The 26,513-nt window shown below is 46.9% G+C and overlaps 1 protein-coding gene across 1 annotated transcript in view; it reads left to right on the top strand.

The window, feature by feature from the left end:
- The window catches only part of ATP1A3 (ATPase Na+/K+ transporting subunit alpha 3), a 69,505-nt gene that overhangs the window by 11,462 nt on the left and 31,530 nt on the right, over positions 1 to 26,513 (top strand). Inside the window, exons 2-4 of the mRNA XM_083162221.1 lie at positions 21,137 to 21,259; positions 22,959 to 23,018; positions 23,751 to 23,954. Of these exons, the coding sequence (XP_083018347.1) occupies positions 21,137 to 21,259; positions 22,959 to 23,018; positions 23,751 to 23,954 (387 nt within the window). The remainder of the gene's footprint in view (positions 1 to 21,136; positions 21,260 to 22,958; positions 23,019 to 23,750; positions 23,955 to 26,513) is intronic.

Raw genomic sequence — 26,513 nt, forward strand, 5'->3', positions numbered from 1 at the left:
CAGTCTGGGCGTCTGTGCTAATAGGTATCTATCAGAGCTATTTACTTGTTGCTCCAATCAGACGCTCATTAGCATTTCACATAACTGTTTGTCCACATATGATTGGGAGCCACAAACGCTGGTTTTGCCTGTTACACTGACCATAAATAATGTGAATTGGGCCTGGGCCACACGGGACTAATTCACCCAGGGCACCCCTGCAAGGGCCTCGCGGCACCCCTAGTATGGCGGCCACTGCAATAATGTATTTGTTTTATAGTATATAGACAATGGGGTTAATGTACTAAAATGAGAGTTCTACTGAAGTTGGGATATTGCCCATGGCAATCAGATTCTACTTCTTATTTATTTTGCACCTCCTAGAAGATAATAGATGGAATCGGATTGGTTGCTACAGGCAACACCCCATCTTCAATAGAAGTCCCATCTTAGTAAATGTACCCGTATGGGGGAAATGGAGTTCTACCGTGTACACCGTGTCCATGGGCATCTATCTGACCTATTCAATTGTTGCACTGATCAGACAACCATTAGCATCTAACACTGCTGAAAGCACCGGGTTAAGCCACGCAAAGGGGCCAGATCCTTCTAATGTTGCCGTGTGGGAGTCTAAACGACTTGGGCACTTTGGGTTTGGGCTCTTTGGGTACCCAAAATATGCTCTGTAGGGTAAACACATAATTTTTCACACTTCCATAAGCTCCAAGAAAAAATGTGATAGACGCCCAATTTCTAACGACAGCCATCAGGAAGGCACACGGCAGATTTGAATCCCCCCCATAGTGTCTTTTCTGTATGCTTAGTACAGATTCCACATGAACTTCCAGCAGTGTAAATGTTAATAAATACCAAAACAGAAAACATATAAATTCTACTAAAAGTAAAAAAAACAAAAAACATTATTGCAATGCTCTCAAAATATAAAACACGGGAAATGATCTGATCTGAATAAAATGGCAAAATGTCTAATATAACTCAACGCGTTTCATCAGACTGGTGCAATGTCTCACCTCTCAGACTTCCTCAGGGGCAATGCTGGTATATATAGAATGTGTTGTTTGTTAGGGTTGTGAACTCGACCTCTTACCATTACTGGATGGTTAAAGCTTCTATACTTACGCCAAGCCTCATTTACCTGGAATGGCCCAAATGTTGGGGGCTGCAGATCATATGGGTCCTACAAACAAATCGAAAACCTTAACCAAATTGAACAGCTCTATGCGGATCGCAGCATTGTATCACTCGGCTCCGTCATCCGTTATCTCAGTAACCTTCGGGGGGTACAACTCCGTAGCCAAGGCCACGACATCTGCGTCAGATGCCAACCCTGGCACCAGCATTCCCACAAAACAAAATGCCTCCTTTTTTTTTAAACTTAAACTGAGCCCATCGCAGCCCCCTCCCAGCCCCCAAATATCTGCAGACAGTAACTAGGGAAGATACACTGCACTGTATGCAAGGACGTAGCCTCTGATCTGTACATACACAGCACATCTCAGGCCCTGATAAATAGGTGCTGGAGAGTACAAGCAAACCAATACATTATGGCCCTGATTCCATTTACATCTGTCCCCAGCGCGTTCGCACTGGGGACCGATGTTTAAGCTCTGCGCATACACCTATTCTCATATGCGCATGTGCAGCAGGGCTTCTGTGCGGGCGCTTTCACCAACTTGCATAGTTGGCATGGTGCTTGCACGGTGGGGGGGGGGGGGGGTGGTAAATGCTTGGTGCGCCCAGAAAAACATTGGATACCCCCATGTGAATGCAGGCAGGCCCCTGCTTGCTGGGGACGGGCGACGTCAGCTGCCCGCCCAGTTCTCGGACCTGGACGCGGGCAGGGTAGAAATAATTACGTCCCCGCACGGTGTGATGCGAATGGAGGTTTATGCTAAATATCCATACGCAAAGCCGCGTGGATATTTACTGGCTGACGAGGGGTGGGCATTCACATGCCTGAGGGGCGGCGTTACAAGGCTCGCTATGCAGCGAAATATGCTGCTTAGCCAGCCACCCAGAATGACCCCCTTTAAGTGTCAGAAGGCAAACAGCCCTGTGTATAGAAAAGAATACAGTTTGCATTGTTGATAGGTGACTGGTGAGCATTTACCTGCAAGTAGCAATCTGCCAGACTTTCTGATTTGCCATCACAGTAACCCTGACACAATTCTAGGTGACATCGTCTAAGCTTACTCCCTGTTCTGGTGTCATAGTCCGGGAGCTAAAGACTAAAGGGCTGTCAGCAGCCAGATACTACTGTATGTAATCTGCCACCTGTAAGAGCTGACAATGACCCTGGACCAGCGCCAGGTTGGTCACTCTTGTGTTGCCTCTTTTGACCCTCTTATATTAATAGCAGTAAGATGCTGCCAGCGGTACAGATTACACCAGGGATTCTCCTTACTGCAGAGTTATATTCAGGTACATCTCCAATCCGTTGTGAGATAATGGACCTTATACTGGTTGACTCGCAAAGATGCAAATTTCGCAGCTTTGTGAGTCCACCAAACGCCACCCGCCACCCGCAACGGCTGCCCCCCCCCCCCCCCGCCCTCGCACACGGACTTTCCCTGCATGCATACGAAAGGATGTTTTGCATAAACATCCATTCGCGGCTTGCCACTGCCTGGACCTTCAGATACTAGTCTGAGGCTTCATTGTGCCTGCCCTGATTGAAAATGTCCATCTAAAAATGGCCGCTTAAGAGGAGACAGTTACAGCGGCGTCACTGATTAGCTGCCGGACCCCAAACTCTGATTGGCTCATGTGCTGGCATTCCCTACAGGGCACATTATGTGTAAGCGGCACTACAGGGGGCATCATGTACAAGTGGCACTACAGGGGGCATTATGTGTAAGTGGCACTACAGGGGGCATTCTGTGTAAGTGGCACTACAGGGGTAATTATGTGTAAGTGGCATTTATGTGGCATTATGTGTAAGCGGCAATAGAGGGGGCATTATGTGTGTAAGGTGCACTACAGGGGACATTATGTGTGTAAGCAGCAATACAGGGGGCATTTTATGTGTAAGCAGCACTATAATGGGCATTGTGTGTGTAAGCAGCACTATGGGGGGAATTATGTGTGTAGGGTGCACTACAGGGGGCATTATGTGTGTAAGCAGCACTACGGCGGGCATTATGTGTGTAAGGTGCACTACAGGGGGCATTATGTGTGTAAGCAGCACTACGGGGACATTATGTGTGTAAGGTGCAATATGGTGGGCATTATGTGTGTAAGGTGCACTACAGGGGGCATTATGTGTGTAAGCAGCACTACGGGGACATTATGTGTGTAAAATGCAATATGGTGGGCATTATGTGTGTAAGGTGCACTACAGGGGGCATTATGTGTGTAAGGTGCACTACAGGGGGCATTATGTGTGTAGTCTTGCCCGGAGCTATCCTATTAGTCCCGATAAGCCAGAACAAGCTGCAGCTTTTCAGGGATTTGCTTCACCAGCCCCAGTGAAAATGGGGCTGCTACTTTGCAAAAATGTTCCACTGAACCTGTGTGTTTTCGGGCAGAAGTGGGTCTTTTTATTGGGTGATTCAATAGGATATCACAATAAAAACAATAGCAAAACTTCAAGAAAAAAGCGAAGAATGCTCTTTTTGGTCCATGTTTAAGTCCGTGATATCCTATTGGGGTGAGGTGACACCATGAGTTACCACACCGGTGACACCAACCCTGGTTTGCATCAGCACAGTTATTAGGATGATAGAGGAGGTGGTAACGGGCATTTTGGGAGGGATATTGTGTGCCATCACACTGGCAGCGGCAGGAGGGGGGGAAGACCCCCTGACAATGAGCAGAACCGAGCAGGTACCATGGGGGGCACCTGAAACTTATTATTACGTCCCTAGTGGGGATGAGGCTTGAAGATACAAAGGAGGTACTACAGGTGGCGTGGTGACCATGGTCATATCCTCATAGCCAGGATCCCACAATGCAATGCCTAGATGGCCAGCAATATACAGCAGGGGGTGTAGCTACGTTGACACGATTCAGTGATAATTGCTTCATCGGCCGCCAGGACCACCCACTTGCTTCTGAAATCAGGAGACTTGTCCTGCTTTTGGGGTGCCAAGAGGGCCACCTCATTTTTGGGAGCCTCCAGGCTGTTCCAGGGCAGTAGGCAAGGATTGTATGCGCCTTAACACCCAAGAGGCTAATTTGCTCTCCAATGGTGCCCGACAGGTTCACGTCTCCCCGGTCATAAGAAAAACAACAGCGGAGAGTAATCTGTGCCCTCAGTGTCCACTCGCCATAGGCGAAAGTCTAGGTTGCCCAAAAGAGGACCCGTCTCATGAAAAAAAAAATCGCCCTGTGCAGAAAATTCAGAGACAGATGGCAGCTGTGGAACATCCTGATACTATTTAAGGCTGGCCACGTAGAATTAATTTGTGGGGAGTCCTGCTCGGAGCATCTGCCTGACCCAGCGATCACCACGACGTACAGATGATGCCGCAGTTGCTGCAGTGTTGGCTTGGAGCCAGTAGGACTTTCCTCTTCCATCCCTGCCTGTGACTTCAGTCAGCAGCGGCTTCTCCCGCAGTGCTGCATAGACAAGGTCATGGAGGGATTATAATGAGTAAGGTTATATACATTATATGTGTGAGAGCGTGCAGCGGTGGGGGACATGCACACACACAAACACACACACACGCTGCCAGGAAAAGGAAGGAGATTGCTGTCCTCATTATCATGACATTAAACATGATTTATTCTGGGAAGGGTTAAGCAAAGGGGTAATTGCTTGGCAAACAGGGATGTTGGAAAGCTCTCAGTCTGAACAGACAGATAAAGGCTGAGGGATGATGACACTGTAATTGGTGCACTGGATGAGAGGCAGATGCATTATGGGAGATGTAAGATGGGGTAGGATGAAAGGAGAGGGGAGCTGCCACTGCGTCTCTGCTGTCCAGCCATCCGTGGCTGGGATTTTCTTGCAACGCCATTTTAGCGAGCTTTGATTTCAGTGCCGTATCCTTGGTCCGCGCTCGGCTATTAACCTGGTCACTGCTATGCAGCACATAATAAGGCTGTAGTCATTCATGATCTGAGAATGAGTCATTATTCTGTGCTGCGGAAACATGGCACATATATAGCGGGGTGTTCTGCTATGGTGACATATCCTGCCAACATCTCGGTGAGAAGTGTTCCGCTAGGAATGCTGGCCTCGCTCACACTTGTTATAGAAATGTGTATGAAAAATGTTGTGCAGAAAAAGATTATTTTTCATTATGATGGATAAAAAATGCCGGCTTGGCAATTTTCACACTTATTTTGACAACTTCGCTCGGCACTCAAAGGGTTAACTGCCTTAAAATAGTCTTTAACCAGAATTTAACAGTTATTTATTTCAAATATAAACCTGTGATTTAGTGTATGGAGTAATGTGGGGTACACAATCAAATGATCGACGTAACGATTTCCCTATCAAGCCTAAGCAATATCATTCCTACACCGTATCTTCCCAAGCGTATAGATGTGGCCCATAGAGGGCCTGATTCTGGCTCACTCGCAAAAGCAAAGTCCTTCTTTTCTGGACAAAACCATGTGCACTGCAGGTGGGGCAGATGTAACGTGTGCAGAGAGAGTTAGATTTGTTTGTCATTTTGTTTCTGTGCAGAGTAAATACTGGCTGCTTTATTCTTACACTGCAATATAGATATCAGCTGGAAGTAGAAACCCCACCTAAATCTAACTCTCTGCACATGTTACATCTGCCCCACCTGCAGTGCACATGGTTTTGTCCATTAAAGAAGGAGTTTGCTTTTGTGATTGAACCAGTATCAGGCCTAAAGTCTCCTGTTTGGACTTCTCCCTTAGGGCCAGATGTATCAAGCGACAAACAACCAGCCAATCAGTTCTTACCTGTCATTTTTTAAACCCAGCCTGTAACATGGCAGGTAGGAGCTGATTGGCTGGCTGTTTATCACTCTCCATTTTATAACTTTTCAAGCTCTCAATGTAAAAATATCGATGGTCATCCATTGCATAGTTAAGCACTATCGATGGCCAGTTGCCGAATTGCCATCGATGGCAACCATCGATGGCAATGGCAACGATGGCCATCCCTAGGTGCTAGTCAGAATGGAGTTTCCGGTTCACGAGGAAGGCAGCACGTGCAGAGGAAAATAAGCTCACGGGCGCCATCTGGTGGTCGGAAGAAAGAAGTGCAGAGCAAGTCGGTTCAGCAAGGTTTCTCAATCATCCGGCCAGCAGCAGCACAAGCAGCAGCACGGGGACGCAGAATGGGAATTCCGGCCAGGTTAGAAGAGGCCTCGCTACAGGGTGAGGGCAAGCGTTTGAGGGGGGAGGTGATGCCGGAGGCCACGGGATCAGAGGGGCACGAATCAGGGGAGGAGGGCCAGAGCAGCGTTTTTATGCACCAGTCCCAATTGGACACGCCGGAAGGGGTGCAGGGAGGTGGGCCAGGACACTGGGGGGAGGGGGGAGGCAGCAGGGAGAGCAGATCAGGGTCTCCAGGGGTGCGGTGAAAGTGGGTTTTCCTGGCGGAAACCCAGAACTACAATAGCCCGGCTCGGCAGCCCAATTTCACCCCGAGTCGTAGGGGGGGCCGGGAGGATTTCCGGGAGCCAGTGTCGGGGGGCGTAAGCCAAGGTCATTTCGCCCACTTCCCCCATTTTGTCCCCCCCCCCCCCTGGAGGGAGTACTGCAGCCCCACTACCCCTGCTAATGGGCAGCGGGCACATAGGATTGATACCCCAAGAGCGCAGGGGCCAGAGCAACTTGCTTATGAAGAGCAGATACAGGCATTGTTGACACAAGCCAGAGGGGGGTTGGGGGGATCTTGCCACGGAGCAATTGGGGACACATTGGCCCATGCCTCGACCAGCAGGGCGGCAGCACAGCCATTTGGAAGCAGTTTGACCCATGCCTCGACCAGCAGGGTGCCAACACAATCGGTGGGGACTGGGGCCATTGCCCAGACAAGCACGGTTCAAGGAAGCATCGGATTGGCAACGCACGGTATCGTGAGATAAGCAATGTGTGTAATGTATATGCAGGTGTTGATGCGGTATTGCAGGGTAGCAATGTGAAATATGTTTCCGTGTCTGATGTTACTGAAGAGGGCAGCCAGAGCATAGCGGTAGGCACAGGGGCATTGCCGTGCAGTAATAGCAAGCAGAGCATCGCAGATGATGGCATAGGCACAGGGGGGTTGGCGTTGAGCGTTGCGGGAGATAGCGACTCAGATACAGACGATGATAAGAAGTGCAAAGAGATGAGGGAAAGGCTGCGTTTGGCGCGAGTAAACATTAAGAAAAAGAAGTTAGCGGCACCAGGGGCAGATGCCCTGTTAAGTAAAATAGGGCAAGCCGAGGCTGGGAAGTCAGGGTTTTTGCACCAGGGAGGCGAGGCAGATCATGCACTGGGCGCACTAGAAGCGCACCTACCCGTGAAGCTCAGAAAAGAGATTGTGAAGGGGGACTATATAGATATATGAGGCCAGATTTTCTAAGCTTTAAAAGTGATAAAATGGAGAGTGATAAACAGCCAGCCAATCAGCTCCTACCTGACATTTTTCAAACACAGTCTGTGACATGGCAGGTAGGAGCTGATTGGCTGGCTGTTTATCACTCTCCATTTTATCACTTTTGAAGCTTAGAGAATCTACCCCATGCTCCCTTACTGAGGGCGGCTGGCGGGAGAAAGAAATATGCAGTGATAAAGGGGTTTTCCAAAAAGAATCCTACAAGACGATACAGCATTGGGTATCGGGAATGTTGGCGTACGCAGGCTGTTATGTGCAAGCGTACCCCAACATGCTAATGAACATGGTAAAATACGTCAACCTGATATATAGCACAACGATTGTGGCGGTCAAGCTTGGCGCAGATATGATGAGGCATTTAGGCTTAGGTCACAGGGACATAAGCCCATCAAGTACAGCACCAGGGATATGGAGCTATGGTTTAAGACACAAACAGAGGCCCTGGCAGAGGAGAGTGGGGTGATGCAGAAGTCAGCAGGGGGGCCCAGCAGGCACAAACAGGACAAGCTTAAATGCTACTTGTTTAACGATGCAGAGTGCACCAGGCAGTCCTGTAAGTTTAAACACGCATGTACAATCTGCAGCGGGAATCACCCAGCGAAGGATTGCTATAAGCGGAAAGGTCAGCACGGGGACAAGGCACCCGGAGCGACAGTCACGGATAAAAGCACCTAGCCCAGGGAGGCTAGGGAGGATCTGGGGGTGGCCATCCAGATACCCTAGAAAGGCGGAGGCCAAGCTGTTACAGGAGGGCTTCCCGGAGGGTTTTAGGATCCTTATAAGGAAGTCCGTCTGGCCCAGCGCGGGCAGCTCGAACCCGGAAGGGGTTGGTATTAGGCAGAGCCGGCCCTAGCCTAAATGATGCCATAGGCAAGATTTTGGCTGGTGCCCCCTAGCACCGCCACTAGTTCCACCTCTGACCCTGCTCCCCTTTCCCACCACCATCAACCCTCACCATGGCAGTCATCATTTGGTATTTTAAATAGAAACAGTGACACATTCAGTGCGCGGCCCAAACAGGGGTGTGTTCCTGCTGGGAAGGGGCATGGCCACACAATAGTACCCCTAATTCAAATTATGCCACACAGTAGTGCCAATTTATTCACATTACTGTATATCATGCGATGGTTTCCCTTATTCACGTTACATCACACAGTAGTACCACTTTGCCTTATATACATTACTCCTCACATTATACCCTTAGAAAAAAATCCTGAGAAAATATTGTATTTTAAGCACCTCCATGGCCACACTGCAACCCAGCACAAAGCAGTGTGTGCTGGGCAGAGGAGAAGAGCTGCAGATGCTGCTGTCACTTAAGGGGAGGGGGCCCGGGGCCCTCACTGGGCCCTTCCATTAGACTTTGGCCTGGGTAATTTGTACCCCCTACCCCTTTCTCTCGGCACCCCTGATAATACCACACAGTAATGCCCCTTACACATGACACACATTATTAATGTCTTTATAACCATAATGCCCCTTACACATTATGCCAACCTTTATTAATGCCCTTCATACACATAATGACACACATAATGCCCCTTACACATATGTTGCACATTATTAATGCCCTTATACACGACACACATTATGCCCATTACACATATGTTGCACATTATTAATGCCCTTATACACATGACACACATAATGCCTGTTACACATATGTCACACATTATTAATGCATTTATACATGAAACACATAATGCCCCTTACACATATGCTGAACACTATTGCACAACCAACCCACAGACAGCACTCGCAAAGCCGCTAACACTGTGACCTTTACTTTTGCTTGGATACAGATGTTTCCTCATACATCTTGCCTCAATAGGCCATGCAGCTTCTGGCCAGTTCTGCTAACGTTGGGTGCCTTTTTTGCTGAACATTTGTCTTATTTGCATTGTTATGTAACCAGGACACACAATGAGCTTCCGATGATTAAAATGATATGCAGCATGCTTATATTCTGTGTGCGACTGTGGCTGTACCTGCATACAGAATGCTATGTTACAGTGATTTCCATGATTACACTATTTCATATGCAGATACAGCCTCACTCATGCACAGAATATAGGCATGCAATATAGGCAATGCTGCATATCATTTTAATCAGCAGAAGCTGCTGATGCCCCTAAGCATTCCAAATGCCCTAGGCAATTGCCTACTTTGCCTATGCCTAAGGCCGGCTCTGGTATTAGGGAGGATGTATAGATGACTGTTAGTGAAATGTTGGTTTAAGGTAAAGACCTGGTTACACGGTATATACAATGGTTAGTGGAATGTGGGTTAAGGTAAAGACATGGGCACACTGGACATTCTTACACTGTATATACAGTACGAGCAGAGGCACGTTAAATTTCCCTGGAACAAAACTGCAAAGGTATTGCATTTTGTCCCCTTTTTAGAAGGTGTCTTAAACAGCAGCTATGCTGGGAGAGATAGTTCCACAAGCGCCCAGGGGCAGCCCCCACCTTTCCAGATAGAGCGAGGAAATAATTTGATGCTAGAGTGATACCAATTGAGAACACTTCCTGCTCCCCCACCCCTTTTGGTTGTATGGCAGGAAGGCACACAGCTTGTGGCCGTTGAAAGGAGAGGCCGAATGCTGATAACAGGGTCACTCTGGAGGGGGGGGGGGCGGAGTATTACACATTGTTCACAAGGCTGGCACAGCTGGACTAGTAGAATCAAACAGCTGGGCAGGAAAAACATGCAGGCAAGTTCATTAATTATTTGTTTCTTTACGGTTTCGTAGATAGTGCAGCCGGTTCCGTGGCACCTTACATTGGTAGACAGTGACTAAACAAACTGGGTAACAGCAGACAAAATATGGATGGGAGATATTTGGTGAGAAGTGAGGAGATATATGCTGGTGCAGTATGGTTAATAGCTCTATATGCGAGTAGAAGTATTTTATATTGAATATGGTAAAATGCAGGCAACCAATGTGGTTTGGCAGAGTGGAGCTGCAGACAAATGAGTGTCTTGCTGGGAAGATCAGCCTAGCAGCAGCATTTATAATGTATTTCAAGGGCCGTATTGTGAATATGTTTTTAGATGCATTTGCACGATCCAGGTGGCATCAGGTTACTGGGGGGCAACCAGTGGGGAACGGTCACAGTCCGGTGGAGGAGTCCCATACAGCGCAGGCGAGGAGCCGCAAAGTGCATAAGTTGCGGAGGAAGGTGGTGTTGCTAGGGCAGGGTGGGGGCTTCGGTACCCGGCGCGCCGGGAACCTCGTGTGGTGGGGAGGGAGCGGTGCACAAGGCAGGAAATGTAGGGGAGTTACAGAATGCCTCGCATACTCACCATTAGGCGGCCGCACGCCTGGTTCCAGCATTAGTACGGCAGGGGCCATACGGGTTGCGTGCCAGGTAGGGTGAGGTGCGGATGGTAGCTGATCCCAAAATGGTAAGGGGCGTGTTCACGTGAGTCACATGGTGGTGACTGGCACGGCCCAGGCGGTACCAATTTGGTAGGGGGCGTGGTCGCGTACCCACGGCGGTGGAACGGACATGTCCTAGGGGTACCACATTAGCAGGAACAGAGCGCACCGCTCCCCTTTCTTTACCTTGCCCTGCAAAAGCGTTTGGTTATGATTATGGATTTGTGAAATGAAGCTGTGACCATTTTAATTGCCACAAACTATGTCGTCATGTGTCCGTTATTTCGTTGACCAGAGCGGGGTGCCGGTAAGTCGCCCTCTCCCGCCTTATGGGACCTACACATGGTGATTTCAGGGCATTTTCTAAGTGATCAAACTAGAGCGCTTCAAAAATGCCCCAACTTCGTTCCGTGATGCGTTGATCGCAGGTCGCTATCGCCTAGGAGATGCCGGATATGCTGATTGGTGGATGCTATCCACCAATCAGAGTGCTGACAGCCATTCACTGTATGGGAGAATGTAGAGAGATGGCGAAGGACCGCATTGGTTTCCATGAACGGGTGTGTAGGGGTCCCGGAACGGCCACTCACAAATGATTGTGCTGGTTATTGCAACTTTTACTTCAAAAAGTGCCTAAAATCTCCAGTTGAAAACAAAGAAACACACTGCTTCTGTAACATGACCATTTCTATTTGCTGCTGTACCTAGAATCTCCTGCAATTCATCTGGGGGTGGAGCTTTCAGACTCTATGGAACTCCCTTCCCCCACACAGTGTTCAATCTGTTAAGTGCCTTCAGTCCTATTGAAGAAGATCTCTTTAGCATTAAAATGATTATCTATAGATTAATAACAGAAAGACGACTTCTATGAGTGACATATTTCTATGATGATGTTGTCTAAACATCACATGCCCAATGAAAGGTCTTCGTCCGCACATATGCATAAAATATCAGTGTTGCAATTGGTTGGTGGCCCGGAAACATGTGACCAGCTGGGTGGTCTGGAAACTGTGACAGTTATTTGCAGCCACCTACTAAGCAGGGATTTTTTGAAATTCCACAATGGCTAAAATGTTCCACAAAAACAAACCGTCCCCTTGAAGCTTGTAAGTCAGCTCTCAAAGGTCAGGATATTGGACAGCGGGTTTTTCATTTAAAAGAATCGCAGAATAGTACAATTAGCAGCTACAACACTGAAGTGATGACCTTACGGGTTAGTGTTTTTACTTCTACAACACACTGTCGCTGATCCCCATCTTTTTTTAACTTAAACACATTTGTGTAGTGTTTAGCTGCTACCTTATAGCATGTCCAATAGGACCTCTAGCATTTGTCTTCTCTAAGGCAGCGGCCATTTTTGGAGGGACATTTTCAGCAGATTCCGTGTGGACAGCCAGAGAGAATGAAATCTTCAGAAACTCTGCGCCCCGCGGCACCAGCTTGGACTGTGGTGGCATCGTTGCACCACTGACAGTGGCGGCTGCAGCATAATGCTTCACACACTCATTCTAAGCCCGCCCCCGGACTCCCATTGGCTAGTTTCACAGGTGTCTGGGGGTGGGCTTAGGTATGTGTGAAGTATTATGCTGATTTCTGGACGCTGCCAATCCTGGCACATATATTACATACATGATCACATACAGTATCATTGTCATTGGGGAAATGCATTATACAGAAGGAGATGCTCTCCCCCTTGCCGCTGGCATGCCAAATTTCAGTAGCTGGCCTGCGGTGGTGGAGGGTGGGCGGGTGGATGTGGACTCGCGAGTGCCTCACACTCACACACATCCATCACACGCTTGCGCGCCTTGTCCACTTTTTGGCAGCATCACGATGTGGCAGACGGAATAATGGTAGACACTCTGATGACATCGCCTCCACCTGTATAAACAGAATAGATAGATTTATCAATGATCGCAGTGATTTACCATTTATCAATGATCGCATTTGTAATCCAGTCTGGGCACGATATTGGCCATGTACAGCGGCCATATCTGGTGGAGTGTTCCCGAGAACCCTGTCCGCCGGAACTACATCCCTGATGGCGGTACGGCATGGACTAGTATCGGCAATGAATTGCAGTCTGGATATTTATACAGTAAATCTAGCAGCACTGCATCCCCATAGGAACCTACAAGGGATACGGCTGCCAGCAGGAATGGAGGGGTCATACCCATATATCTGCATCTAACCCCCCCAAAAACAGGTGTTTTCAGAGAAATAGCCACAAATATAGGTTGATAACTGGGCCCCTAAGAGCTCAGTAATTTTGGAAATAGTGTATATCATACGGGGCCCAATTTAGAGCTGATTGCTGATCTGTGGATTCACACAGCGGGTGATTATCGATACATCAATTCACAGGACGGGATTTGACTTTAGTGCTGCGGCGTCTACCTATTCGCTGGGCGCTGCAAATTCACTCAGCAGCTATCAGGTCTGAATTAGGCCCACTGGCATATATACAAGTGGTGGTGACAGCGGGCCAAGTGCTACATAAATGATTTATAGCCAGACATGAGATGCAGCAAGATTCATTGTACAAGGTGTCTGACCTGGAGATCAAGTCACTTCCTCCAGCAGCGGCAGCACTGCTCAGCTTGGGCGCCATTAAGGGGGGATTGTTAAGGCCCCCATACAGTAGACCCGATTTCCCCAGCAGCTCCCCGGGAGGCTCACATACGATTAGGCACTTGATGTGCCACCTGTAACTCCCGGGGAGATGCAGGTGGAGGGAGCCGGGAGCCGGGAGTAAGGCTGCAGGATCATTTAAAAAAAAAAAAAAACCTATACAAATGAATGGGCAGCCAGAGCTCTCTCAGCCAATCAGCGGCTGCCTATTTATTGGTATTTTTTGTTTTTTTTTATTCGCCCGCCGCCCGGCTCTTGCGTCCATCTGCACGATGCACAGCGTCCCCCAAACCCAGCTCCTCCACCCAGCTCTCAGAGTCCCCCCGCACTACAAAGCACCCACGATGTGCCAATGATGGCTGCACGTAATATTTAACTTATGTGCAGTGCGTATGATCTTTTTACTCTGATTCGATCCACTTGGGACTGCACATCAGATCGGATGTCCTAAGGTGCACCGACACGGAGCATTTTGCCCATGCTATGCGATGCGCGCTCCCGCTCACATCGCAGAGCACAAAAGTTCTGCGCAGCCCGTACTTTTTGTACTAGATTGCATTGCATCTAGTACACAAAACACGCTGCTCTAGCACATCGCATGCTTTTTGTACTAGATGTCATGCGATCTAGTACACAAAGTACAGAGCACATCGCTCCATGTATGGGCAAGTATGCGATTTGGGGCGATTTCATGACCCGATCCACCGTGTTTTGCATAGTGTATGGTGATGGATAGATAGATAGATAGATAGATAGATAGATAGATAGATAGATAGATAGATAGATAGATAGAATTTATTTTCTGTCTAGAGATGGGTATATTTATATCTGTTGATGTCATCTTCCGCTGACTGATCTGATGGGATTTCTCTTCCGGTCATGTTGAGAAATAGGTTACGGTATCGATAGAAATGATTGATCGGAAAGCTCTGGGACTGCTAGAGCTAAAATAACCGGTCTGACAGAACACATGAAATGGATCCTAGATTGGGATTTACTTATACTCTAGTAATTGCTATAGATAGTATGGGATTCACATTATATTAAGATGGAAGAAATCCAAACCAATTAAGAATAAACAGCGTACATATGATTCTAATTATAAAGTCGTATGGTTTTTTATACTGTAGTGTGGCACCAATTCCTGCAGCACGGATGGTGTAATGGTTAGCATTACTGCCTCACAGCGCTGAGGTCATGGGTTTGATTCCCACCATGGCCCTAACTGTACAGAGTTTGAATGTTCTCCCCGTGCTTGTGTGGGTTTCCTCCCACAATCCAAAAATATACTGGTAGGTTACTTGGCTCCCAACAAAATTACCTCTAGAATGTCTGTTTGTACATGTGGTAGGGAATATAGAGTGTAAGCTCCTGGGGCAGGGTCTGATGCGAGGGTTAAAATAATCTATGTACAGCGCTGCGGAATATGTGTGCACTATATAAATAACTGTTAATAAATAAATACATATTTTTATTAGCACTTGATTATACTATATAGATTTTCCTTAGAAATAACTTTTTTCTCTCTATAAGGGGCCTATTTCTCATTCAATATTCAATATGGGTGGCACATCCCCTGAATTGTGTAAGTATTAAGTATCATCCCAATGTACAATGTATGAAGCATTTCTGACAGTATCCGCAGCCTTCTTTGCGGGATGTTAGGCTGTTGGATTTTCCCGGCCGTTCCAGAACTTGGTCCAGTCCTCTACTGACATACTTAGATAGTGTTAGCTGCTGCATTTCCCATGTGTAGTACTGTATCGCACTGTGCTAACAACTCTGGTTCAGAAAGAACAAACCAATCGGGCGCAATCAGTGACCACACCCCCTTTTGGGGAAAAAAAGGGGGGGGTGGAAAATAGAAAATAATAAAAAACTGGAAAATTACACAAAGATTATTGAATCAATTAGGTAAATATGGATGTAAATATGGTTGGCTGCTCCCAAGTACAAATAGGTATATTTCTAAGAGGACAATATGTAGAAAGACAAGATATAAGCGATAATTCGCATATATCTAGAGAGCGCCACAGTTGGATGAATTCAATACAAATTTATTAATATAAAATAACACACAATAAAATTGTACAGACAATATAAGCTCCTAAAAATACAAAAAAGTAAAAAGAGAAGCGAATATATCGATTCTTTTTACTTTTTTGTATTTTTATGAGCTTATGTGTTATTTTATATTAATAAATTTGTACTGAATTCATCCAACTGTGGCGCTCTCTAGATATATGCGAATTATCGCTTATATCTTGTCTTTTTACATGTATCACACTGTGGGCTGTATAGCATATATAGAAGGTAGCTTTAATGTGATTACTTCACGTCTTACATATAGCAGGGTTTGCAGCATATAATTTCCTTTTTCCATGATTAATGGTAATAAGGAATCACAATCATATGGGATTAAACCTGATAATGATGCATACTTTTCCCTTTCTGTACTGTTTTACATGTTTGGTTATGGATGATATAAGCCAGAAGTAAGTCCTACAATCGTGATTGGGAGCAATTAATGAGTGACGAAGATGAGAGATCGGGTTGGGAGCTATTTTGAGATAAGAGAAGAGATGGACGTTGGTGTAGCTTGGTTATGGCCTTGTGTGTACATAAAATATTTTATATTATATATGATAGAATCCAGGTAACCAATGGGAGGACTACAGAGCAGTTGTGTAGATGATGAACATCTGGCGAGAAAGATTAGTCTTGCAGCTCAATTTATTATAGATTGTAGTGGTGAGAGTCTGTATTGGGGAAGGCCCAGGACTATTGCAATAAACAATGTGGGAGATGATGTCTGGCATCGTCTTGTGTAAGTTATGGGTGTATTGTGGATATGATTTTTAGATGCGTGTGGCATAATTCTGAGATAGATTGTGGGTAACAGTTCAGAGTCAAGGATGGCACCTAAACTGTTTACAGGCGGTGAACTGTTTACTTTCAGTCTGCTCCCTCTGGGATGGGGATATAGGAACATGGTGACATGATTGTAGCCACGTTACCCATATTGCAAATTGGGAGTTTTGCTTCGATTACATAATTTTACGCAAATCACAGCGGTACCGGCGGATGAGTGGGGCAAGCAAGATATGGGAGCCTTGCCTACTTTTCAGGGGGGGGGGGGGGGCAAGTGCCACCTGATTTTCAGGAGCCTCACAGCCATTCCGGGAGAACATGACCCATTCCGAGAGGACCCATTCCTGGTCCTGACATGACCTTCCCTCTTTAATTGTGATTGTCATCACCTGTGGTGAAGCACCTTTACTTTACATTTTATTTTGCTACCCTTGGAATGGGTGATGTTGGGTCATGTTGGGAGGGGTACTAATGGTGTGTCTAGTGTCTGCCTCACTGAAGCGCCTTGAGTCCAACTGGAAAAAAGCGCTATAAAAAATGACTATCTCTAATGGGCAAGGCCTGGTGACTGTCCTGCACCCCAACAGCTGCTACTTCAAGGGAGGTGTTGGCTTCCACACCAAATAGGTGGAGAAACAATCTTGCCTTGAGTAAACGCATGTGATGGGTGACTGGGAGTTTCCCAGTAGTTTTATAAATGCCCAAATGATGGCTTAGTCCCTATCTGCCCCTACCTCCAATCTCTGTCTTCACAGCCCCCTCTCTCTATATCCGGCAAGTTTGAAACAGATCATTTTGGTTTCATAGGATAGATCAACAAAGTCTTTGTACTGTGGAACCTCATGTTGATTGACATGCACCATCAGTAAGAGTTATTAACCCCAGTTGTAAATCTAGGAGCGATTAACATTACTGTCCACTCTATAAAACTGCAGCAGGAAATCTGTGGATTGCAATGTCCCTCGCCCATGGTCTTAATTACCAGGACAACATAAGCAATTCGAATCACAGTGTGTTTTTTTTTTTACTAAGATGGGAGTTCTGTTGAAGATGTGATGTTGCTATAGGCAACCAGAATCTTTCTACTATCTTCTAGAAAGTGCTAAATAAATATGAAGTAGATTCTGATTCTGATTGGTTGTTATGAGCAACATCCTATCTTTGACAGAAGTCCCATTGTAGTCAATAAACCCCTGTGAGAGCAGTCCATGGGTGTTCTGAGGTGTTCACTTGACAATGACATTACACTTGCCGCTAATGTTAGTTTTTGATTGGTTATTTGTTTCCTTGTCTATCATGGTGATAAATATTTCACTCTTTTCAGCCCGGAGGTTAATAAATCTGCACTGGAACCAGCGTCTGGGGTGTCTTATTGGTGGATTGTCCACAGTGTAAAGCCTATGCTTGATGGCATAGGGAGAGGAATCAGCAGTAGGAAGAAAGAAGTAATAATGCCACTGTATAGGTCATTGGTAGGACCTCCTCTAGAATACTGTGTTCAGTTCTGGAGGCCATATCTCCAGAAGGATATAACTACATTAGAGACTGTACAAAGAAAGGCAACTAAAATGGTGCATGGCCTACATCACAAAACGTACCAGGAAAGACTAAAAGATCTTAATATGTATACTTTAGAGCAGAGAAGGGAAAGGGGGGACATGATAGAAACTTTCACATATATCAAGGGCTTTAACAAGGTACAGGTGGGAGACATTCTTCACAGGAGGAGGAGCAGCAGAACACGAGAACATGCACTGAAGCTAGAGGGAGGAAGATTCAGGGGAAATGTGAGGAAGAATTACTTCACAGAAAGAGTAGTAGATAAGTGTAATAGCCTACCATCAGAGGTGGTAGAGGTGCTTGGGATAGGCATATTGATATCCTTACAAAGAAATAAGGATCAAATATGGTTTGAGGTAACATGTTTAAAAAAGGGGCAGACTAGATGGGCTAAGTGGTTCTTATCTGCCGTCACATTCTATGTTTCTATTGCGGTTGTCTGTTGGAGGATGCAGTGTAAAGGTCCTGGACAGCTGGGCCGGACCATAAACTATATATATCATATGCGGTCCTTATGCATATGATGTATAATAGGTGATCCCGGTCCTGGCGGGGGGTTGCGATGGATCCTTGGTGCAGCAGATGTGATCTTCAGCTCCAATGCGCACAGGACCGTGCATAAGATTGGAAGCGGAGACAAAACACATCCAACTCGACACTTTTCATCTAAATTCTCGGCCTGATCCGTCGAAATTGGATAAAAAGGCCCAGATCAGACTAGTAGATGTCACCTTAAGGGTTTCTGTCATCAGTTTTAGGCTTAGTTCTGGACCATGCTAAAGTATTTTATTTGGCACAAACATGCAGGATATTTTCAGTGTTCATGAGAATGGAGAACGTCGCATTCTACAAAGCATTTTTGTTGCTGCTTGTGGTGCCAGAGGTCGCATATATCAAATTCTCTCTTTTGAACGCCGTTGCATTTTTATTGGACCTCTCATATGCAGTAGCATGCATATCTGACACTTACATCAGATACGCGATCCCTGATCCCTGACACTTACACCAGATACGCATTATAACATTTTTACTAGTATTTAAACTTTTTTATTAGTGTGTCTGGATCTTTCCAACCTTCAAATAAACAAATGGGTCTGTTTTTTCATCAGCTTTAGCACCAGATAGGATGAGTAGTGTATACACCTATAGCTTTTCCAATAGGTCAGAGAGCCCAGCACTTCAATTTATATGTCATACCTTCTTGAACCCTGAGCCATACATCTGTGAGGTCAATATCTAAAAAAAAAAAAGCAAATTTATGTGTTGGAGACCTTGTGCCATCACAGCCAAACTTCCGGCACCATGTAAAGTGGTCTGTGTGCAAATCACCACAAGATTCTGAAGAGCTGCATAAGTGTGTATTTACCAGCTGCAGCCATGCTTTATAAAGGCTTACACTTCCTGTATAACAAACACTTCATGTATAACAAACACTTCCTGTGTAACAAGTGGATGGCATTTATGCAGCTTCCACCATCCATATACAGCATATGTACCAGATGTACATTGCGGTATTGTAGTATTGTGGTGCAAGGTATTTATTAATGCTAGGTGTGTGTGTGTGTGGGGGGGGGGGGGGGGGGTGTAAAGTGGAGAAGTTCACTCCCTTTTCCCCTTTTGCTTATACAGTGTCTTCTGTTTGAGAAGTTGGGAGTTCTGCAGTAATATATGTAACATCCATTCATAACAATCGACAATGATTATTATTCAATTACATTCATTTATATTAATGTGAGCAATTGGCAAATAGTTTTTTGAATTTTATTTAAGGTGTTTTATGTTGTCAACATAGGGAAAAATGTAATAAGCCTAAGCGAGAGATAGGGCAGAGAAAGATATAGCGGAGAGAGATACATTTCCATCGAATCAGCTCCTAACTGTCATTTTTCAAACACAACCTTTAAAGTGACAGGAGCTGGAACTTTATCTCTCTCCATTCTGGATTCTTTGATTCCTAGACATCTGATTGGTTGCTATGGCAAACGCCAACACTTTTTATTATGCCACCGGTAACGGGGTGGGGGTCATGCTGCGTTCTGCATTCTCGATAGCGTTGTCTGGCATCTGCCCTACATACTTGCCTACTCTCTTGGAATGGCCGGGAGGACTCCCGAAAATTGGTTGGTGCTCATGCCTGGGAAAGTGGGCAAATCTGTGGGTTACAGACAGGAAAACCTGTGTTTTAGGTGCTGTTTGGATTCCTAGGGTGACCCTTTTTGTTTTTGTAGGGTACTACCTAGATTAGGGTTCTCAGATACCTGATTTTCAGGTGTATAAGGACTTATACTGTATGTCATATTATTACTTCAAAGCAATACTTGGTTTTCTGTTATGTCTAGTGTTATGCAATAGATGTAACCAGTGGCGGATCCAGAGGGAGGGGGGGGGGGGGGGCTGCAACAAAGTTCAAAATTCAAATAGAGGAGCCATGCCCACTGCCGCCAACTGCCATTACAAACTGACTCACTGTCAGTGGGTGTGGCTCCCCATTTGACTTTGAACTGTGCTGCAGCCCCTCCTCTGGATCCACCACTGGTTACATCTGTTGCTCTTTATATCACTGTGTAATCCTGTGGATTTAGGAGACCCCCTTACTCAGTGGGTCAGCAAGGTCTAGGTTGACAGTCACTAGGTCGACCACTAATGGTCGACAGGGACTAGGTTGACACCAGAAAATACTATAGGTTGACATTGCCAGAAGGTCAACACAAGCTTAAGGTTAAGTGGACATGGTTGACACCCAAACGGTCGACATGTGTTTTTTCACGGTTTTTGTGTCAATGATGACATATGTCGACATGGTCACTGTATAAATGTATCGCGTCCCTCGCATGGCTCACTCTATGCCACTTGAATAAAGTATGAACCAGGTCAGTCTACACCAAAAAAAAAGTAATGAAAAACTTGTGTCAACATTTTGAGTGTACACCATGTCCATGTTGACCAATGGTATATCGACCTTTTCCAGGTGTCGACCGAGTCACTTTTGACCATTAGCGATCGACATTGTCAACCCAGGGACTGTATACCAATACCACTGGGATAAATAACCTGACTCCTAGCAGACAAAGGCCGGCGCCCAATCATCCGCAAGGGAAAGATCCTGTATAATAAATCCAGATTGGTGACTTGTTTCATGCTAATCTCTTGTTTGTTTCTTACAGTACGGCCGGTCAGACAGTTACCGTGTGGCCACCACGCAGGACAATAAAGATGCCGACTCCCCTCACAAGGGGAAGGGGCCAACCAAGAGAGAAATGGATGACCTCAAGAAAGAGGTGGCCATGGTGAGTAAGGGGACGAGAAGGTTATGGAGGAGCGATGGCAGCCATGATGCTGTATGGAAGCTTTTGTCACATGGGTGCCCTGATTCTCAGATTTTAACAAGTTTGTACCCCTGTAATTTCTAAGGGCCTAATTCAGGTTGGCTGCTTACCGAACAGGTAGACGCCTGTCTCCATGCGCCGAGCGAATGTGCGCATTTGCACTCGGAATGGATGTGTTCGCTTATACATCTATTTGACTGCGGCCGTACAAGTGAAAAATCCTTCGATGGTTGCGACCATCGAATGATCTTTTTGCCCGCTTGCAGATAAAAGTTGGTCTGATCTGACTTTTATTTGTCCCGGAGATTGCCGAATACGGGGTGGGCGCTGACTCCGTGTGATGTCAGCCACCCCGTCCCAAGTAGGCATTGGCCCACCTGCGTTCCCCTGCTCCGGGCCGATGTCCTCCCCTACCAGTGTGAATGCCTCGGTGACTGTAATAATCGCCAAAGGTGTTCGCACCGTTGTTCGATATGCACATGCGCAGTCCCCCACCATCGGAACGGGGCCGAATTCGCCCTGTTCCAATCACTGCTGAATCACCCCCTCAGAGTGCTGTGTGGCGTTACCTGAGCATAATATGGTCACTTTGTGGTGTGCCTCATATTTCAGTGATGTCACTGGTTCCTAGTGATTCCATAGGCTGCTTCCACTGTGTGTGGGCGACGGGTAAGTTTTAAGCCAGTCAATTGTTTTGAACAGAGCCTCTGACAGCTATGAGAGTACCAGCGTTGTATTACGCTGGGAAGGTTTTATATCCCTGGTTATAGACATTCCCCCATCTTATTAACCCTTTGAGTGCTAATTATACTAAAAGAACAGTCGATGTGAGCGGCGCGGGCATTTTTAGCGGATATTTTGAGGATCGCTCACAGCAATGTTGGCATTCAAAGGGTTAATGCTTTATTGATAAGTAGCATGGTGCAGACATACCCTTTAGGGAGCAACTGCACAAACAGATTTCCACTCCTGCAGATTGTGCCTGTCATCAGCCTCTCTCTTATGCTGAGGTGTAGCAATAAAATCATTGCTGGTCCATGACCGATGTTGAATACATTTGCCATTGATGGGGGGTGAACCAGATAGTTTTCCACCATTGGTGATATAAAGTAACAGGACACAGAGCATAGCTCCACCCCCTGCCACTCCCATGAAGTCCCACCTCCAGGCTCTCATTGACCCACAGCCTACTGAATTGTAAAGCCTGGGTGATCAGCGATTGGTCAAACCATCAATGATTTCATTGCAGATGGTTTTACACCATCAAGGTTACCTATCAATGGTACCATTGATAGCGACCATCGATAGGTATCCCAATGACAACCATCCCTACTTAGGTTTTTTGGCAAGATGAACTAAAAGGTGGCTGGGTGGGACTTCAGAGGGGTCAGGACAAAACAGTATTGGGGTTTATAGACCAAGATGGGAACTCTATTGAGGACGCAATGTTCCTTCGGGCAACCAAGCAGATCTATTATCTTATAGAAGGTGCTAAATAAATAAGAAGTACAATCTGCCAATAGAAACATCCCATCTGAAATAGAACTGGTATCTTAGTGAATAAACCCCTCTGTTTCCTAGGGCTCTGTATTGACGTGAGAGGATTTTGGGAGCTCACTACTGGATTGTACTAACTCTGTTTTGTTTCCTCTGCCCACAGACAGAGCACAAGATGTCCATAGAAGAAGTATGCCGGAAATACAACACAGATTGCGTGCAGGTCAGTGGCCCAATCACCAGGGGCGTAACTCCCAGAGACAATGGAGGCTCAAACCTCCGGGCTCCAAGCGCTGAAGGGGCACCTGCATGTAAAGAAACCACCTTTGTGGTTCAGAGTGGGATCCACGTGTGACCACTGCTCTTGCAATTGAGCTCTGCGGCACACCTGTACTTAATTGGCTCTATACCAGGAGCCCTGCTATCGTCTGCATAGGGGACAGGATGGCATGTGGGGGGCACCAAACTCCAACTTGCCTATGGGCGACTGAGATGAACTTACCCCCCTGTCAATCACCACACATTCTGGCACATTCCAAACGCGGTATAAAAATCTACAGATGCTTTAAAAAATATATATATATACTGAAGGGAATTATTTCATGAAACGTCCTCCAAAAATCTAAATGACAAACTTAATTTATCTTTAAAAATGACAAATGTAGTTACTTTATACTATTCATTATATATCCTCCTGCAACTTTATCTCCTTGGTTTTATCATTTGGTTTTCAGTCTGTGCAAGCCAAAGTCAAACTTTATGCCATATCCCAGGGCAACAAATATAAACAATGTTTCCTGATTATAGAATATGTTTAATAAAATATGTGCCAGGGAGCACACAGGTCAGCAAATGAAAGTTGCATGAAGGTGGAACGCCCTTTTGTTGTTGGTTTGTGACAGGGATATGACACCAGTTTCTCTCCTCTCATAATGTTTGTCTTCTGTCTCTACAGGGATTGACACTTAGTAAGGCAGCAGAGATTTTAGCCCGGGACGGACCCAATGCCCTCACTCCCCCACCCACCACACCCGAGTGGATAAAGTTTTGTCGTCAGCTGTTTGGTGGATTCTCTATCCTTCTCTGGCTTGGCGCCATTCTCTGCTTTTTGGCATACGGGATCCAGGCGGGTATGGAGGATGATCCTGCAGGCGACAATGTGAGCAGACCAGTTCAATGCTGTCTCTGTGGTCTGTATGTGGCTGGCACTGATGCTATCTCTCTGCGGTGTGTGTGTGTGGCCGGCACTGCTGCTACAGTATATCTCTGTGGAGTGTGTGTGTGTGTCCAGCACTGATGCTATCTCTGTGGTGTGTGTGTGTGTCCAGCACTGATGCTATCTCTGTGGTGTGTGTGTGTGTCCGGCACTGATGCTTTATGTCTGTGGTGTGTGTGTGCGCGGCACTGATGCCATCTCTCTGTGGTGAGTGTGTGCCCAGTATTGATGCTATCTCTATGTGATGAGTGTGTGTGTTCGGCACTGATGCTATCTCTCTGTGGTCTGTATGTGGCTGGCACTGATGCTATCTCTCTGCGGTGTGTGTGTGTGTGGCCGGCACTGCTGCTATATCTCTGTGGAGTGTGTGTGTGTGTCCAGCACTGATGCTATCTCTGTGGTGTGTGTGTGTCCGTCACTGATGCTATCTCTGTGGTGTGTGTGTCTCCGGCACTGATGCTATATCTCTGTGGTGTGTGTGTGCGCGGCACTGATGCTATATCTCTGTGGTGTGTGTGTGCGCGGCACTGATGCTATCTCTCTGTGGTGTATGTGTGCCCGGTACTGATGCCATCTCTCTGTGGTGAGTGTGTCCAGTATTGATGCTATCTCTCTCTGTGATGAGTGTGTGTTCTGCACTGATGCTATCTCTCTGTGGTGTATGTGTGCCTGGCACTGATGCTATCTCTTTGTGGTGTGTGTGTGCCAGCACTGCTGCTATATCTCTGTGGAGTGTGTGTGTGTGTGTGTGTGTGTGTGTGTGTCCAGCACTGATGCTATCTCTGTGGTGTGTGTGTGTCCGGCACTGATGCTATCTCTGTGGTGTGTGTGTGTCCGGCACTGATGCTATATCTCTGTGGTGTGTGTGTGCGCGGCACTGATGCTATCTCTCTGTGGTGTATGTGTGCCCGGTACTGATGCCATCTCTCTGTGGTGAGTCTGCGCCCAGTATTGATGCTATCTCTATGTGATGAGTGTGTGTGTTCGGCACTGATGCTATCTCTCTGTGGTGTGTGTGTGCCTGGCACTGCTGCTATCTCGACTCGCTGTGGTGTGTGTGTGCCAGCACTGATTCTATCTCTCTGTGGTGTGTGTGTCCGGCACTGATGCTATCTTTGTGGTGTGTGTGTGTCCGGCACTGATGCTATATCTCTGTGGTGTGTGTGTGCGCTGCACTGATGCTATCTCTCTGTGGTGTATGTGTGCCCGGCACTGATGCCATCTCTCTGTGGTGAGTGTGTGCCCAGTATTGATGCTATCTCTCTCTGTGATGAGTGTGTGTTCTGCACTGATGCTATCTCTCTGTGGTGTATGTGTGCCGGCACTGCTGCTATATCTCTGTGGTGTGTGTGTGTGCCGGCACTGCTGCTATCTCTCTGTGGTGTGTGTGTGTGTGTGCCGGTACTGATGTTATCTCTCTGTGGTGTGTGTGTGTGCCTGGCACTGATGCTATCTCTCTGTGGTGTGTGTGTGCCTGGCAATGATACTATCTCTCTGTGGTGTGTGTGTGCCGGTACTGATGCTATCTCTCTGTGGTGGGTGTGTGTCCGGCTCTGATGCTATCTCTGTGTGGTGTGTGTGCCGGTAGTGATGCTATCTCGCTGTGGTGTGTGTGTGCCGAGCACTGATGCTATCTGTCTATGGTGGGTGTGTGTCCGGCTCTGATGCTATCTCTGTGTGGTGTGTGTGCCCAGTATTGATGCTATCTCTGTGTGGTGTGTGTGCCGGTACTGATGCGATCTCTGTGTGGTGGGTGTGCCCGGCACTGCTGCCATCTCTCTGGGGTGGGTGTGTGCCCAGCACTGATGCTATCTCTGTGGTGTGTGTGTGTGTGCCCGGCACTGATGCTATCTCTGTTGTGTGTGTGTGTGCCCGGCACTGATGCTATCTCTCTGTGGTGTGTGCCGGCACTGCTGCTATCTCATTGTGTTGTGTGTGTGTGTGTCCGGCACTGATGCTATCTCTGTGTGGTGTATGTGTGCCGGTACTGCTGCTATCGCGCTGTGGTGTGTGTGTCCGGCACTGATGCTATCTCTGTGTGGTGTGTGTGCCGGTACTGATGTTCTCTCGCTGTGGTGTGTGTGTGCCCGGCACTGCTGCTATCTCTCTGTAGTGTGTGGGTGCCCGGCTCTGATGCTATCTCTCTGTGGTGTGTGTGCCCGGCACTAATGCTATCTCTGTGTGGTGTGTGTGTGCCCGGCACTGATGCTATATCTGTCTGTGGTCTGTGTGTGCCGGCACTGCTGCTATCTCTCTGTGGTGGGTGTGTGCCCAGCACTGATGCTATCTCTCTGTGGTGTGTATGTGCCCGACACTGATGCTATCTCTTTGTAGTGTGTGTGTGTACGTGGCACTGATGCTATCTCTGTGGTGTGTGTGTGTGTGTGTGGGCCTGGCACTGATGCTATCTCTCTGTGGTGGGTGTGTGCCCAGCACTGATGCTATCTCTCTGTGGTGTGTGTGTGTGTGCCGGTACTGATGTTATCTCTCTGTGGTGTGTGT

The sequence above is a fragment of the Crinia signifera genome, chromosome 19 (genome assembly GCF_055691185.1).
Source record: "Crinia signifera chromosome 19, ASM5569118v1, whole genome shotgun sequence".
Lineage (NCBI taxonomy): Eukaryota > Metazoa > Chordata > Amphibia > Anura > Myobatrachidae > Crinia > Crinia signifera.